This window comes from Corvus kubaryi, unplaced genomic scaffold, assembly GCF_017639235.1.
Source record: "Corvus kubaryi isolate FWS band 111438036 unplaced genomic scaffold, C.kubaryi_AGA036_p1.0 split3-37344, whole genome shotgun sequence".
In the NCBI taxonomy this organism is placed as follows: domain Eukaryota; kingdom Metazoa; phylum Chordata; class Aves; order Passeriformes; family Corvidae; genus Corvus; species Corvus kubaryi.
This window is the reverse complement of record NW_024582088.1, coordinates 297,681-315,268: the sequence shown is the minus strand read 5'-3', so window position 1 is coordinate 315,268 and position 17,588 is coordinate 297,681. Positions and strand designations below refer to the sequence as shown.

At 49.1% G+C, this 17,588-nt stretch overlaps 1 protein-coding gene across 1 annotated transcript in view; it reads right to left on the bottom strand.

Annotated features, from left to right (window-relative positions):
* Window positions 1-14,716, bottom strand: part of ZBTB40 (zinc finger and BTB domain containing 40) — a 49,718-nt gene extending 35,002 nt beyond the window's left edge. Inside the window, 5 exon segments of the mRNA XM_042015863.1 lie at window positions 699-784; window positions 6,045-6,178; window positions 6,780-7,582; window positions 8,586-9,034; window positions 14,596-14,716. Of these exon segments, the coding sequence (XP_041871797.1) occupies window positions 699-784; window positions 6,045-6,178; window positions 6,780-7,491 (932 nt within the window). The 5' untranslated portion in view covers window positions 7,492-7,582; window positions 8,586-9,034; window positions 14,596-14,716.
* Window positions 14,717-17,588: the final 2,872 nt, after the last annotated feature.

Below are 17,588 nucleotides of genomic sequence, written 5' to 3'. Positions count from 1 at the left end.
TGGAGCTGGTTCCAGCACCAAACATTTCTTCATGTCCAAATAGCCAAAGACCGCTAAGTGTAAAAGACCTGATAAAGCATGAATTAAACACTGCTACTTTGGAAGGCAAAGCTAGAGCAAGCGATACTGGCTCTCGCTGCAGAACAAGGAGGGATCACTTGCACAGAAAGCAGAGAGCATTTCAAGTGGAACTTTCAGGAATCTCCATTCTCAATCACAATGGAGTTCTGTCTCCTAGAGAAAACTCTGGAGAGGAGGCATGCAAACTCTGAGTGCCAAGGGCTCTCAGCACACCTGGCAATCAAACCCAAAATCTACTTCAATGACCTGAAACAGCAACCAGAGGCAAATATGCCTGTACAGTTATGGAAATAAAAGGCAAAGAAATAAGCTGGAACTCCTGCTCCCATTTCCCCAGCGTCCTTTAATGCTGTAAATATTGCCCCTGAAGACACATGCTCCCCAGCTCTCCAGGAGAGATGCCAGCCTTTCGGAGCAGGCAGCCTTTATTGGAGACTCCAGGGATGCGATAAAGGTACCTTTGAAGTGGGAAGTTCAGCTCTGCTCCAGGGAGAATGGCCATTTTGTGCTGTCATTGTCATTTTTATTCCGATGATAAAAAGACTGAATGCAACTGCTTGGGGCTGCACCGGTGGACTGGCGTTTCCTAGCAGGTGTAAATGCTCACACATTAGGGCAGCAGGGCACTGCAATGACCTATTGCAACGACTCCACAGAGGGGAAACTGCAGCAGTCCCAGCTCTTCCCACTCACAGCAGCGTGCCTGCCAAACAGAGAGTGTGGACATGAAGGGCTCTGGTGTAAAGAAAAATGCAGATGTGCTGAAGAACAAACTTAAAGGTATTTTTTTAATGCAAACATTAATTTGTAATGATACTTGATAACCAGATCATGTTTGTTCTCAAGGTTTGCATGCCTGGCCCCTTCCAGATCAAAATGAGCATGTAAAACACAAAATATCTCCACTCTCACCACCCTAAAGCTGCTCAGATCCTGCCAAATCCATGTTTGCACTAATATGGATGACAAGGAACTTGCATTGTTGCAATATATTTTTTAATTTTGAGGGGTTTTCATTAAAATCAGCACAGCATTGCTACCCAGAGCCCCAGGTAACATCCCTTCCTCAGTGCATGGATTTGGTTAATGGAAAATGAGCTTTCAGTAGCTGAAATGCTCTGCTATTTATTGGCTCTTTCCAAAAGACATTTCCTTAGATGCACTGCTCAATGGGAACAACAGCCTTTCAGCATTGTTGTGAAAGAGCACACAGTACATTTCAGACTTACTTCGAAGCACTAACAATTCCCAAAGACCCTGGAAAAAATGGAGAAATACTGATACCAGCTGGAATCCCAGCTTCCACTCTGTCATAATGTGCCCTCACACTACAGCCAGATCCACCAGGCTTTCATTGCCTGGGACACTGCAAAACCCTTCATGGCCAAGTTGGCACAAATTAGCACACATCCAGCTTCCACGTGGGAGGAAGAGACTGCCTCTCTATGCAGGGAAACTGAGTCACCAAGACCTGGCTTAAGCTTGGTCAGAGCTGTGCCACCAAACAGATTCCATGGCACCCGAGAAGTTTGGTCCCAGTTGAGGATATCAGTTCTGGTGGCCACAACGCTCCCACCTCAGCACCATGGAACACGTCACACACCGTGGAACAGCCTTCGCAGTTCATCTCAAACCTTCCCATTGTCCACAGCAGCTCCAAGGCAAGCTCTGATCAAGAACCTCTGCAGGTAAGGATCCAGGAGGTAGGTCTCCTGTCTCCATATCTATCTCCACATCTTCCATATTTTTCCAGAGAGGAACTCAACCACATGCACAAGTAATGTACATCCCCCCCAAGCAATGTGCAGTGGCCCATAACTGAGACTAAAGAGGGATGTGAGGAGAGAGGGAGAGCACACAGGGCAGTCATTAGCCCAGCTGGCATTAACTCTTCCCTGCAGGTGGATGAGTGTGGTTACGGCTTTTCATGCCTTATCCATGGTCCTGCTCCCACCGTGAGAGCACATCCCAGCAAAAGCCAATTTACTGACTATTTCTGAGTGATCTCCTTCAAGCATCAGCTTTAGAGTGAATGCAAGCATCCAGAGGGTGGTGGGTAGGGATCTGGAAGAGACAGATTGGGAAGCACCTGCTCAGGGTGGCAGAAGAAGCTGACTCCCTTCAGACCCAATGGACACTCAGGTACACCGCAGAAGGCCGGGCACTGCGGGGAAATTTCCACAGCCACAATCATCAGTCCTCTGTAAATGCACACTGCTTTGGGTTTTGATGTAGAGAAGGTGAAGAAAACATTAAAAAGTGATTGGAAACCTGCATGGTTAGGGACTGTTTCACTGCTGGCTGTTCCATGGTTCTGCGGTTATGCGACCATTGGAAGCTGAGCAGCGCTCTTCCATAGGCTGCTGCTGCTCACAGGGTGAGTGGCATGGACAGCCCCAGGACTGGCTCCACACACCTAACCCTCAGAGAAGCTCCCCTGCTGTGATCCCACCACGAAGTCAATCAACCATCCATCAACTATTGTATTGTGCATACAATAATCAGAGAAAAACTACGTTCGCATTTTGCCTTCAGAAAGCTAAAGTGATTTTTTTTTTCAAGCCTGCATCTGTACGTGACTCATGAGGGAGACCCCAGGAAGGCTGTGTGGAAAACACTGACCCCCTGCTTGCTCCACACAACAAGAACAAAAGCTCAGCCCAAACTTCTACAAAAATACACCAGAACAGAGGAAAAAAAAGTTCTCTAGCTCTGTCACCATGAAAAAAACCCCCAGGCCCTCACAAGCTCTTTCTCCTAATCAGGATGCAGAAGATAACAGGAAACTTCTTTCTTCTGCCTCATCCAGAAATCCCTGCAGCTGCAAACGAAGGGCAGCAATGACTGGACAGGCCCACAGGCAATGGAAATGATCCACAAACACAGTGACATTTATTCCACGTGGGGAATCAACGCTCCCCCACTTCATCTGAACCCAGTAGTAGAGGGAACAAATGAGCTGTGCAATAATTTGAATTGAGTTTCTCTAAGAGAGCACAGGAAGATAAGACTTGACACCAGCAAAGCTCTTCTACGCTTCCCTAAATAACTGCAATTTCAGTCTTGTTCTCTTTTCCAAGCAGTTTTCATCCAAGCCAGAACGAAATTAGATAGGAATAGTTTATATGAAATAAACAGAGAAACTATAAAACAGAAACAACCCCAGAAGTCACATCTCCCTAAACTGAAAAGCAATTCATCTGCATTTTTCAGTCTGGGGAGCACAACAGAACATCTAACTCGGAGAGAAGCAATAGTTCTCACAAAAGCCAGCCCTGCACCACAAACCTTGTTGGGGAAAAACCCCACAACCAGACAAGTCTCCACTGGAGGTAGGAGAAAATAGGCAGGAACAGCAGAGGGGAGCAGACTGGAGTGCTGCAGAGAACAAGACACCATGCAGAGATGAGTTCACCAGCAAAGGAAAAGAAATAGAGACCTATCCAAGGCCAAATTCCACTGAATCCAGCGGAGCCTGAACACCAGGACAGCCTTGGTGCCAACAGGCAGGCTGGCAAAACCCCCCTGAACTCCTACGCTGCCCAGGCTTTACTGCTCAAAACAACCGGTGTTTGCCTAGAGAGATCAGCTACTTTCAAAAGGCTCTCGAGACAATACTCCCAACAAATGGGAGATCTCCCGTGCAGCAGGGCAAGCACAACCAGCAAGAATGCTTTCTGCAAAGGAAGTGTCTCACCGGCTTCCAGACACACTTTTACTTGCCCTGAGGCACCTGAAACTTCAAGCAAATGACTAGCAAAAGAATACAAAGAAGGGGAGGGAAAAAAAAATGAGAGAAAAAAACCCATTGACATCTACCGCTGGCACAACCTCAGCCTGAACTACACATCCGAGTTCGGCTCTTTGGAGCTGAACTTGCACTTCAAGCATGACTTTAAAATACACCGCTGTGTTTTCCCCCAAAGGAAACACCAGGCTCTTGTGGGGAAAAGCTGCTCTGTGTGCTGGAAACAGACTCAGTGCTATGGTCCACAGGTCCTGCTGGTCCCAGAGGAGAGCTCAGAGAGGGATAGATCTCACTGAGCTCTTGCTTATAACAGGCTGCAGCCTGTTCTCCCCACTGCCCTGGGGTTGACACTTTTCATGCTTGTCACAGTTGAAAAGTGATTTTTCAGGAAGGCTTAAAGAAAATCCATTTCACATTTATTCAGCATTTATTTATAGCTGCAGAAAAATTGTCCTGCTACTGCTTTGCGGTCAGACACCCAAACTGGCTCTGAGCTCCACAACCTCTTGCTTGGCTCCTCCTCTAACAGCTCATTTGGGAGCACAAAGGGCCAGGAATGGATCTGTAAACCTTCCCTGAAGGAACACGAAACAGCAGTGACTGCAAAGCAATAGCAAACGGGGCTGTTGTGCAGTGCAGAAGCTGCGCCTCACCTGCCTGGGCACTCTGCCAGCACAGCTCTGCCCTGCCACCAGCACTAAGGGGAGGCAGGAGCAGGGACAGGGCCTGCTGGCATGGGAGCATGGAGCTGCCAAATCCCTTCTGGCAGCACCCATCCACATTTGTAAACGTGGACAACAGGTAAAACCCTAAACCTGACATATTTATCTGGTCATGGTAAAAAACAAACATACAAAAATCTAATCCTTCTCTGAGCAGGGCACTCAGAGGTGCTTGTCTGCCCAGATGGGCTTGTGCTTGCTACTGCAAACATGAATTAGGACCCACACCTCTCTCCTAAAGCTCCCCAGATATTATATTCCACAACATCAGCAGAACCAGCAGCTAAGGGAACACACGCTTCCCTCCATGAACATTTAAGGGCTCAGCAGAAAACAATCCTGCACTCCCCAACTCAAGGGAATTCTCTTCCCCTGCTGTCACAGGTTTGGGTTTTTATCTAATAGAGATGTGGTCTTGGGCTTTTATAAGCAGAATGCCACCATGGCCAAAATGTACCATGTCCTGTGATCACACTGCTACTGGAGGGACTCTGATCTAGACAGCTTCCAGCCAGTAACTACATGGGAACCTAGAGAGCATGGCAGCCCCCAGCCTGTGGAACAGCTTCCAAAGGCTGAATAACCAGGGAGCCATGTAAGAGCCAGCAGTGAAACAGTAATACTTTTTCCCCTTCAGAAAGGCACGCAGGGCAGTTCATGCATATGAAAAATGCTCTACCAGAAATGGCCAGGCAGAGGACAGCAAGTACAGTCCCATCCTTGCTCCACAGCTGGCCACAGCTTTTCTGCAGACCCTGCCACTGCACAGCAGTGTGCAGCCAGCACGAGTGCCCACCTGGACTCGCCACAATCATTCCCAAGTTCTGTGTCCTCCTGCTCCACTGTCACACTAGTACAGACGTCACATTCTGTTTTCTGTCTTGACTTTGATCTGGGACAATGGGTGGCATCTGGCTACCACTGCTCAGAGCCCAGAGAACCCTTCAGCATATGCTCAGCAGCAGACTCAGTTACCCCCTCCAACAGGAATAGAGCATCGTTCACCAGCTCCGACTGTTCTTAAAGCAGCACACTGCCAGGAGAAGCACCATGGGGCAGCACCCAGCTCCCCCTGCCACCCCCTGTCCCACTCCTCCCTCAGCAGCTCTGCCATACACAGAGAGCAGCAGATGCTTCACAGCAAGACAGTGCCGAGGGCTCAGGAAATCTATTTTGGGATCTCATATGTCAGTCATTTACAAGTCGATATAGTTCCTAAAGCAAATGGCATAAACAGGAGGAGAGAAATCTGTGCTGGAGCTCTTCCTACAACAAAAGGATGTCTTCAGGGCAGGACATACTTCTTTACCCCAAGCAACTTGCACTTACAGATGCTTCTCTCCAGGGTGTTATGCAGGTGAGCACATGTTGCCCTTCAAACAACCAGGCACCAGTTTCCCATGAAACAATTTCCTAAACAAGGCACAAACTATTACAGCCCTTAGCAGGGTGGAGAAAAAACTTGCATCATTTATGGAAGTAAGCACACCTACCTCCTTTTGAGAGGCATCAATTTCTCTGCATTCTTCTAGTCTTTTCAGCACAGCCTGGGCATCAGAAAGAGTCTCAGAAAAAACACTTTCATATCCAACAAAGGAATCCAGTTTACAGCTTTTGCTCTCTGCTGCTGTGCAAGAGAAACAAGATGAGTTATTTGCTAATTGAAGAGATTCGCAGAAAGCGTGATGCGATTGAAAGGCATCAGTTTGTAACCAGCACATTGGCTATAATAGGAAAACTGTGACTTATAAATCCCTTCTGAAGACATCACACAGCCTGGAGGGAAAACCAACGGTTTATTTAACACCAGTTATAAATGGAACATTTATTTTAAACCCAATACAGCCTCTGTTTTCCCCCCATGCTGAACAGGAGTTTAAAGGATAAGGTTGCATTAGCAAGCAACTCTGTTCACTTGCTGTTAGACAGATTGTCTGATCAGCCCCATGTCCTGCACTAACACAGATCCCACTGCATGGCAGATGCAATCACATGCCTGAGCAAGAAAAGTTTTGCTCGCTACAGCTCTGGCAGAGCAATGAGCATGAGGCAACTACAAAAGCCAAAGGAAGAAAATCCCTGCAGAACGGGGATACGTTGCAGTTGCTCCCAACCCAGCGCAAACTAAGAAGATCGAACACAGAGTAAAAATACCTCAGAACAGGCAAATGTGAGTCAACATCTTGCAAATAAGAGGCAACGCCGTGCCCAGACCTGTGAAGTCTCACCTAAATCCCTCGATCGCCCTTTCCCCTCTGGAGACTCAGCAAGCTCCTCTTCCACACAGCTACTCCACTCAGCGTGGGCAGGCTGATCAGGGCCAGAACCTGAATCCTCCTGGAGGGAGCTGGAGTCACTCAACATTGTGTCCTGGTGAGCCTAGGTATGATTCACAGTAAGTTCCTGGCCAGAAGGAGAAACACCTGCTTCCATTTCTGCTTCTACAGGGCCAGGTAAAGGAGAAACTCTCTGAGTGAGGATGACAAATGTTTTTTCTTGATCGGGTCTTCCAGACTGGGGCAAGTAATTAGCTTCAGCCTGGTTTCCAGATGAATCTGCTTCCTGGCTGGAGACTCCTCTCACTACCTGGTCCTGAGCAGAACAGCTCATGAGATCTCTGAGGAGGTTTTTGCGACTTACAGCCACATCAAACATCTGCAGACTATCTGCCATGGAGATAACTTTGGTGAAACTGTGTTTCCCCAGTGGGAGTTTGCCATTGTACATCATCTGAAGTAAGAGTGCAAACTCCTCAGGAGTCACCACAGAAGCATCGATGGAGATGGTGTCTGTGCTGTCCAACAGGGATTTAAACAGCAGGCTGGCAGCAGCCAAAACCACCTCATGTGCTCTAAAATGCATGTTCCCAATGAAGATGGTGCAGTTGCAGAGAGCGTACAACTGGGGCAGCAGCTTCCAGCTGTAACTGGGAAGCTCCATGGCATCTACTGGCCTCTTCTTGCCTTGGTCTCCACACTGCTTTCACAAACCCCAGATAATGAAAAGGAAATGGATCCTGGAGCATTTTTCTCTACAAGACAGAAAGAAACAGTAAGAAAAATGACTTTTCAGTTTACACATTTTAGTAGTTTACTATGCTTCAGTTCTTTGGTTACAGCAAGATCCTCATTCTGAACTCCCCAAATTCAGCAACTTACTGTGAGAGGTGAAGAGTCTAGATAGTGTTCAAACCTAAATGAGCAGATTTGGACTGAGTACTGAGTCCCGAGTCCCAGGAGCTATAAAAAAGGAGTAGAGCCTCCTTGATGTGCCATACATCTCACAGAGGTATGAGTGCCCATCAGATCAGGCACTGCAGTGCCAGGCTGTGCCTGCAGCCAGGGGCTGGAGCTGATGCTGAATTCAGCAGCTGGTTTCTGAAAGGCAGGTGGGGATGCAGGGCAGGAAGACCTGTTCAGATCATCTACCAAACAGAGAGGAGAATCTGAGGTGTTCGTTTGGGCCTGCAAAGCACTAAGTAATTTGGGACCAGTTCATTTTCTCCCCTACATCACTGGTAAGATGAGCAGGGCCATGTGAACATTACAGACAGAGGTCTGCTTGCAACCCAGGGCCTTCAGCACCCCCTTCTCAGCACACCATGGTCTCAGTTCATCAATTTATGAACTTATGAATTTATTTCCCCTAAAATGTAATTCTTGGCAGAAGTCCATAACCCTTATCCCATCTACCAGAGCCTCCCTTTAACTCCTGGGGGGGGCCCGCCCCCGTCCCATTGCAGGAGGGAGAACAGATAGGACATTTGCTAACAGAATTTTTATCAGTGGGACACCAGGAGTTTTTATCTAAGCTAGACAAGATAAAGATGTTACTGCCTACACACTAGGATGCCTAACACTGGCGTGGGCCACAAAGCAGTATAATCATTAGAGAAAGAGCAACTGGACTGACACGAGTTACATGACCTTCAATGATTAAAATCTTTGCACTCAGCTTCCTGCTCTCTTGTAGAGAACAGGAGTAATACAGCCTATCACCAGGGTATGAGCTTTAACAAACCAATGCACACACACCAATCTCGAAGCTCTGCCTCACATGAAATCAGGCTCAGAGCAACTCCCAACTTGTACCAAATCACGACACAAGCAGATGCTGGGCACAGGCTGAGCTGACATCTCACTTCTTCAAGGCACCAACCCCTCTGGAGCTCAGCTTTTGTGGGATGCAGGACTTCATGTCCACAGGTAGGCAGGACCCCAGCTGTCCTTCTGCGTGACACTGCCTGTGGTGACCGTGGGAAGACAGAAGAATTGAAGAAACATCACCTCATCCCAGAGCTACAGAAGGCTGAACAACATGGTTGGTGGATCCCAGCCATGCAGGAGAGCTCTCCTGCTCAGCCAAGAGCTCCCTTGGGCTTTAAAGATGAAGTGCTATGAAACTTGTTTTTCAATCACCAGGAGAAGATCACAGATGGTCTTCACATCACCTCAAAGCAGAGATGTTACGCTCCTCAGTACTTCTGAAACAAGAGCACAGGTCCAGGGTTGGTCCTTCTCTGGAAGACAGAAAAACCTGAGTGGGCTGATAGCCCACCCTCCTGCCCCCCACAGAGCCAGAGCTTCTCCAGGCACATCGCTACCAAAGGCTGGCTGATCTGCAGCTTGTCTTTCCGAGTACAAGATCCACCCCCTCACCCATGCACAGGGCCGGCCACCTGCACTTCCACTCGATCCAACACACAGGCTCTGCTCTCCTCCCACGCCATTTTAAATCACAAGGAACCAAACTGCCATCAGCAGAGTTGCTGCTGGTCGTGGGAGAAGAGACAGACCCGATTCTTTTGCCAGACACGATGTAATAGCAGTTTTAGTCCACCCACTCCTTCCCTGAAGCTGAAGGACTTCCAGTATCTGAGTTGAAATTGGGTCTGCTAGTTAAATAATAACAACTATGGCTCTTCCTACAAAAGGATAAGCAGGAAACATCGATGTCCTGGAAGAGACGTCTGCTCACTTTGCCATGAATAGCCTTCTGCATGAAACCTATTGCTTGCACTGCGGCAAGCTGGAGGAAGCAGCAGCACCGTCTGCTCCCTCTATTCTTGGCAGGAATATAGAAGACATATTTGCTCATGAGAGCTCAAAACAGTGAAGCTCTAAGCAGCCTACCAGCACGTCCCCTTCTTCATTACAGCAACTCAGAGCACTGGGAAATGTGTCTTGAGCAATTAGCACAGACATATTTGTTTAAATACATTTTATTTCTTTAATTATAGGGACCCAAACCATCCAGTACTGCCAAAGAGAACAGGCATTTATAACAAGGGGTGTTGGCCAAGACCAGCCTCAAGGCAATTGCACCCTACTCAGAGCACACTTCAGGCTTTTATTCAAAGCCTAAGGCCAGAAGGGACCACCACCAGCAATCCAATTGCTCATCCATCACCGCCTCCCAGACTTCCAGGCTCAGTAACTTCGGTTTGGCTAAAGCCTCTCTTCCATTAAGGAGCCCCGTCATGATAAGAACTAATTTTTAGGGAGAGGACCCTCCACTGCTAGACTGTTAAATTACATCTCATTTCTCACCTGAGTTTGTGTGACTATGTCTCCCAGCCATCCTCTAGATGACTTTTGGGAGATTTGGCTGGGGGACTGGGCAGAACTGGGAATCTCTCTCTCAGAGCAGGTAACTGATACTTCAGCAGCAATGAGTGCTGACAGAGCCTGAGCTGTCTGCCTCTGCCAACACCACTGGTAGGAAAAAGCCAATTGTCACTTCTTCAGCTTAAAACTACTTCTCTGACTCCTCCTGGGAGTCAGGTCCACTGGGGACTTAAAACTTAAGGTAAAACACGGCTTAAGCAGACTGTTCCTGGGACCTCTGACACCTGAGCCACATGAGAACTACCCTCTTCCAAAACACCACTCACTGGGGTCAGAAAGGGGACAAAGGAGACAGGGCATTTGCCCAGCTGAGCTGCACAACAAACAGGTCTTGCAAAATTAATCCTTTGAGGGGGACATCTTAAGCTGCAACCTGTCAGCTTTCCAGGGGAAGCACCAGGGTGGTTTAGTTTTCCTTCCACTGACTTCCAATGAAACTGTGAGATCAATCCATTTAAGCCAAATTTTCAACAGCGCCTAAAATTCCTAAGGCTCTACTTGATAACATGTTGATAATTGTTCCCCTGTCATCCTTAAGCAGCAGTTGTCATCTGTGACTGCTCCCAGAACACCCACTTCAGGAAAGATGACCCTTTTTCTTCTGAACCTCCCAAGTATAGGAGGTCCAGAACATGTCTGCAGAAAACATCACCCTCCACTGTCCAGTTTCAGTTCTTTCTGCCTTTTTTCCACTTATTTCTGTCCTCCCACACCTCCACAGTTTGAGACTATCATGTTGTTTTCTTTAAGCTACATTAGAACAGGAAAAAGGTCTCTTGATAGCAACAACCCTTCTTGGGGGAAGTCGAAGGAAGAAGGAAGGAGGAAAGGAGATACCCAACTCTATCCACATAACTGAAAAGTGTGCCCAAATTAAATCACTTCTCTTCATTATTCATATTACTTCCATCTAGATCCAACAGACTCAAAAGCCATGCACATCACCAGGTTCATCAAAAGATAATTGAAATTTAGGACTGCGCACTTTAGCAATCAGACTCTACAGAGACAGGTGCTCCAAAGGTGCACAGATGAGACCATCCGTCCCTCGCAGTTCCTGCTGCCACAGTATCCACACCTTTGGAACATCCATCACAAGGCCCAGAAAGAACTGCAATGCCTCCAAGGTTTAAGCAAAAGGATTCTGTATATCCCTTGCTATATAATTAAGGACTTTTACAAGGTGCTCGTCAACACAGCTGATGCCATTAATAACATAACAACAAAAGCTCTTCCTGTATGCATCTCAGTGGCTAGCCTGAGGATGTATTCCATGCCTGAAATTCTTCCTGGAGATGCACATGGAGCAGGCTTTTTGTAGCTTTCAAAAAAAAAAAAAATCTGGAAAAACCCAACAACTATTGCTGCACTGCCAAAAGATGAAGCCCTCTGAGCACAGTGGTTCTGTGTGGCACAGACCCACAGCCTGCTGCTCTGCTGCAGGGAACTTGCAGTGCTCACATGGATAATGCAGCTTTGTAAAGAAAGAGATAAGCAAAATGGAAGAATCCAACTTTTCTGTCCTCAGTTAATGCCACTTCTGTTGGAGCTGATCAGAGGGGCTCACAGGAGCACCCCACAACCCTCCTGCTCCCCACACTCAGCTCTCTGCTCAAGGACCTAAAATCCAAAGTGATCATTGCAGGGGGCAAAGTTGCCAGCCCAGGAAGGCTCTCTGCCCTGTGAGAGGGGCTCATCCCATCCCAGCCCATTTGCACTCAATCAAAGGCTCATTTCACAATCCTCATGGAAATCAGTGAACGAAGTAGGACAGAAAGCTGGGATACATCTCTCCTGTTGCTCAGCCTGCAGTCCCTTGGGCATGACAGTGACCTCTGAGTGAGGGGCAATGTTCTGGTTTTAGCTCTGGAGAGTAAAGAGCAGTGACAGCCTTAAATCACAATCTGAATACTTTCTGCGCCTGTTTACCAGTTTCCTGTTTTCTTGTTACCAAGATGATGATCTTACACTGAGAGTTATTGGAAAGCCAGAAAATCAAGGACTGCAATTCAATTTTCTTACCTCTCCCACAAAAAGTAATTCAGCCTTTGAAGTGCTGAAAGAGGCTGAGGGGTCATTACTTGTCTCTGGGGTGCTCCAAAGGGGCAGAGCAGGCAGCTCGCCCAGAGGATAATGTGAAATCCAGCACGAGGAACCAGGGAACACCAATTTGTTTTTCAATCTATTTTGTTGCAGTTCAGAGCATCAGTGCAGACTGATAAAAGAGGAAAATACGCAACACTTTGACTAAATTCAGTGCTCCACAGTCTCTAAAGGCACCAGAATATACCACTCAAACCCCACACATTTTGGCTGTCTGTCTGCACTAATGCTCTGAATAGAAATACAATAGATCGAAAACCAAACAGCTCTGCTCCAACTCTTAATGGCAGGTTTTCTTCAAACCAAGGGCTGCCCCAAAAAGCAAGCAAAATCATGCAATGGAAAACCTGCACAAACCCAAAGAAACTGCCAAAGTTGCTCCAATCACTGCTCAGCCACGGATCACTGTGCCCAAGAACACTGAAAGTGCTAATTATATTTTGCAGGTTCCCTTAACATCGTCAAAAAACAAAAGGTGGGCATCTGAACTACTTTTTGTCAGGTAGGTTTACATCAGAGAGGACGGTATGTTGCAATTTCTTCGTGACTTGTTAAAAAAACAAAACTACACTACTTTGACCAGTTTTTGTGACCCATTTTGCATCAGCAGAAGTACAGGAGCCATTTGTTCCCACAGCCAAGGACAGACATGGCACAACACATCCCTAAGGTGCCTTGATGCAAAGGCCTTTAAAATTACACTTCTCAGGCATGGTCACCCCAAAACGGGTCTGATTCCCTCAGACTTCTTAGTAAGTACACAGAATTACCGTGAGCTGAGTCTGTCAAGACACCTGAACCTCCACCGCTGTCACCTCCTGCATCAGGCTTTCAGAGAGGCACCTCCTCAGCCCCAAAACGCCATTAAGACAAAAGGATTTTCAACAGCTCTTCAAACATGAGTGCAGAGGAAGATGCAGCATTGTGAAAGCCAAGTACTGTTCGCCCCAGAAAGCCAATGCGCTTCCTCCATCTCCTGGAAGAATTTTATAACTGCTGAGCTGCTTTTTGAGGGACAACAGGAACTTTTTTGGCACCTTCTTTAAGTGGTATGTCAGGGCAGTTAAAACATACTGGAAAGAGAGAAAACGAGTGAATGAGTAGGGCATGGAGGCTGGGAAAGTACCTTTGTTCTGGTCCATACTCCAACAGGCTGTTCCTGCACCACCTGGTCTTTGAACCAGGGTGTCAACCCAAATTCCTCCTCAAACACAAGACACTTGGCATCTCTTAACCAAAACCCTGCAGAATCCTGCTGCCTTATATCACGTCTGGCCCATGAATCAGGTGTGTCAGCCTTCCTGTCCAGCACAGAAGAGCAAACTGCCAGCGAGCCTCACCTTACAGCAGCCTGTCCCTCTAGACGGAGCAGGTGGGGTTCCCTGACCAGGACCCACCCCAGCACCCCTCCGTAACACATCTCACCTGACCTGGGGACAGGGACAGCCCTGAGGCTCTCTTCTCCCTGCTCCCGTGCAGCAGCTCATTCGAGCTGAAGATCACAAAGGAAACCAAGTGAGACTGCTCATTTTTTGGTGTAGTGCAAAAACTGTCTCTTGAAGGGTCAGTCTTGATGGATCATCTCAAAGAACAGATGGGATTAGTGGGCCAAAGCAAGGAGAGGAATCTGCTGTGACCAAAGCACAAGATAAACCCCTTCCATGGCAACCTTTAAAAAACTTCCTGGAGGGTCACACCGGCCCAAGCAGGGGCACAGCCCTAATGCACAGCTAATATAACACATTTGGAGGGTCAGTGGTACCCAGCGGACAGACTCTGACTCACTGGTAAAGACAAAATTCCGGAGGAAACATCTTTTATGTGTAGGTTACAAAAGGAAAGGCCCCTGCCACAAGCCAGCAATGGGATCGCCCAGCTCCCTTTCGCAGAGGGAACATGGTAAGTGTTTTAAATGAGAGGGCCTGCGGTTTTTGGGCACCCGTGGAGCACCTACAAGGCTAACTTCGATTTAACATGGGTGGGGTGTGCGGGTCCCCGCTCCCGGCCAGGTTGAAGGCAGAGACACCCTTCGGCCTCCCTCAACCTCCTCATCCGCCTGAAAGGCTTAGTAGGGGCCGGTCCCTCCCTAAGGGCGGGGGAGGCACGCACCCGTCCCGTCCCGTCCCGCCCCGTCTCGTCCCCCGGCTCCCCGGGACAAGGCGAAGCGCCCCATCCCCGCCGCGGGTCTGGCACCGAGGCGGGGTAGCGAGGGGTGGCTGGAGCCGGGACACGCCGGCGGGGTCGCGGGGAAGCCGAGCCGCCCCGACGCCCCGGTGCCGAGTGGGCCCGGCCGGCCCCGCCGCCATGGTTTTACCTTTATTGGGCGCGGCGGACACGGCGGGCGACGGCGGCAGCAACAAAGCTTTACAACAACAGCCGCGCCTATCCCCACCCGCTCCCTCTCTCGGCGCCGCCATCTTGGGGGCGCGGCAGGGCCTCCGGCCCCCTCCCCCCTGTTGTCTTCCGGTCGGATTTTATGTCCCCTGGCTGAATTTTCTCACCTTTGTAAACGTAACTGATGTAGTCAGATAACTTCTACAATAGAAGTTGCTTAATGAAGAAAAGAACTCTGTGTTTCAAGCGTTGCACAAGGTCACATCACCTAAATAAATATGCATTAGGTAGGTGGAGAATATGTGTTAGATGGCAGATTCATGTGAATTTTACTGCCTAAAAGATAGAGGTTTTTACCCCTTGGTGTACTTGATTTGTGGAAACCTCCACCTTACACCATGCGCAGATTAAATGATGTCTCCTTTCTGAACTAGACGTTGTGTCTGTGTTTTGGGACGTCCTAAAACCGGCAACACCGGCTCACCGTCCCGGGCAGCCCTGAGGGACCCGCCGGCCATGGCAGCTGCTGTCGCACCCCTCCCCTGCCTCGTGCCCGCCCGACTCAGCCGCCGTCGCAGCCCCCGCGGTCGGACATTGGAAGGGGCTGACCAGAGAGGCGGTGGCGTCACTGTTTCTGGAAGTGTTTAAGGAAACACTGGACATTGTGCTTAGTGCCGTGGCCTAATTGACAAGGTGGTGTTGGGTCACAGGTTGGACTCAGAGGCCTTTTTGAACCTGTTTCTGTGATTCTGTAATAAAACATCACCTTTCTGTGTTAGAGCCGGGGCTCATTCCCTGAGGGAGGTGGTGGTGGTGGTGGTGGCTGGGCGCAGCCAGCTGTGAGGGGCATGTGCGGCTGAAGCGGCAGGAGCCATGTCCACCTCAGAGTCACCTGCCCTTGGCCTGGGCCAAGGGAATGCTTGGGCAGTGCTGGACCTTCCAGCCCATGCTCTGGGCATACTTTGGGGTGCCGGCTGTGGGGCATGGGGCAGGTGGACACAGCCCTGGCTGTGGGCCCTGATCTGCTGCTCCATTACCTGCTTACCTGGTTTCCAGGCATTAGCTTCCCAGCATGCTGCAGGCACAGCTCCCTGTGCTGTCCTGGTAGCATCTCACTGTGGTGTGCTGGGGAGGACACCTGGGGCACCAGGGTCACCTGGGGCACCAGGTCTAGAACTGGGGTGCTGAGGGGCGTGTGTGTCACAGGCAGGGACCCTGGGGTGTATGGCTGCCCCTAAGATATGCAAATAGCTAAGAAGCCCCCCGATGCTGAATGCCACCATGCTTGCCCATGTTTTGTGCATGTCAGCCATGTGTCAGTCTGTGTGCAACAGGATGTAGGATGGGACCAGGCTGTTCTCACAGCCCATGTGCCGGCATCCTGCTCTCGGGGACAGGGGTGATAAGACCCTGATCTGTATTTCTGTCATAGCTGTATTTCTGTCATAGCAGGGGTGCTCCTTGTTCCTCCCCAAGACCCCGATCTGTATTTATGCCAAAGCAGAGGTATTCCTTGTTCCTCCCCGAGACCCCTATCTGTATTTCTGCCATTGCAAGAGAGCTCCTTGTTCCTCCCAGAGACCTCACTGTGTTTCTGTTCCCTGTCTCTCTGTCGGTAACCTGACCCAGCCTGTGGCTCACAAAGGGCCTCTGGGGGCATTTTGTTCAGCAGCTCTGAGAGCTTCCAGATGGCCCCAGTGAGTGGGACCGCCCCTGCCACCAGCAGTGCAGTGAAGGCCAGCCACCGAGTGTCCCCGCTGGCCTTGCTAAGCCACAGCTGTGCGAGGACCGTGCCCTGGCTGGCTCAGAGAGACCCCTCTCCCGAGTGCTAAAGCCGAGCAGGCATTCTCTGCTCTCTGTATGGTTGCACACCTGAAAGTTGCTGGTCCCTCCGTGCTTGGCTTTAACAGAGCTCTAGGGAAGTTTTGTCTGACTCATATCATTGGAGAAACAGAAAGATTTTGGCTGAAATTTGGATTAAAAAAACAAACAAAAAACAAAACCAAAACAAAACAACAACAACAAAAAAGGCAATCTTGCCAGTACATGGAGTAGCAGGTTTGTTTCCATTTACATTCTCAGGCTTGGAAGGGGGTTATCTGCTCCATCTATTGATAGATTGCAGAGGAGAGCTAATGAACTGACTCATTTGCATAAACAAGTGCTAATTGTGGGATTAGAAGTGTGCAGAGGTGTGGAGATTGATATCTTGGGCTGTGTGTGACCTGGTAACCAGCAGCAGGCAGGTTGTAGGGCCTGGGACTGTGGGTCCTGGCGACTACCAAGCCCTATCCCCAGGGAAGCAGATGAAGTTCTGGGGCTGGCATGTGGTCAAGCAGATCAGCTTGCAGACAAATGGGTATTAGTTAGAAACCCACAGTTTCATGATGAGACCTGTTCTGCTCTGAGACCTCTGTGTTCTGCAAGGGAAATGCCTCTTGGCTGGGATTCTCGGCCGACAGTGGCACGGAAGCTATTCTGCCATTACAATAGAAATGGCACTGCAGAAGCAGGTTTGAAGGTCACTTTTGGTGAATGCAACAAAAGCAGGACAGGCTGTTTTCTTGTGGAGGTGTGGAGAGTGGCTCGTGGGGCCCTGCTCAGACTATGGTTCTTTGCCACTCTCCTGCACTGAGCTGTCTTTGCTGCAGCTGTCAATCACTGCTCCACCAGTTTTCTCCTGAGTGCTCCTATTTTAAGTGTTGAAGGGATCTCTGTGAGAGAACTCTGGACCCAGATCTGGTTATTTTTATCCCCAGACTGGTGACGATCAAAGCAAGGTGATACTGAGAAGTCACCGGTGGCTCTTGCTCTGTGGCTGCTGACAGCAGCTGACCTGGAGGTGACACCCCAGCTGTGAGAATGACCTGCTCCAGGCTGCTGGGGGAGAGGCTGGCATTGGCCAAGGAGTATTGGTGAGATGAAGGGCAGTGATTGCTACACTAGGAGCAACATCCCCATCCCTGTCAGATG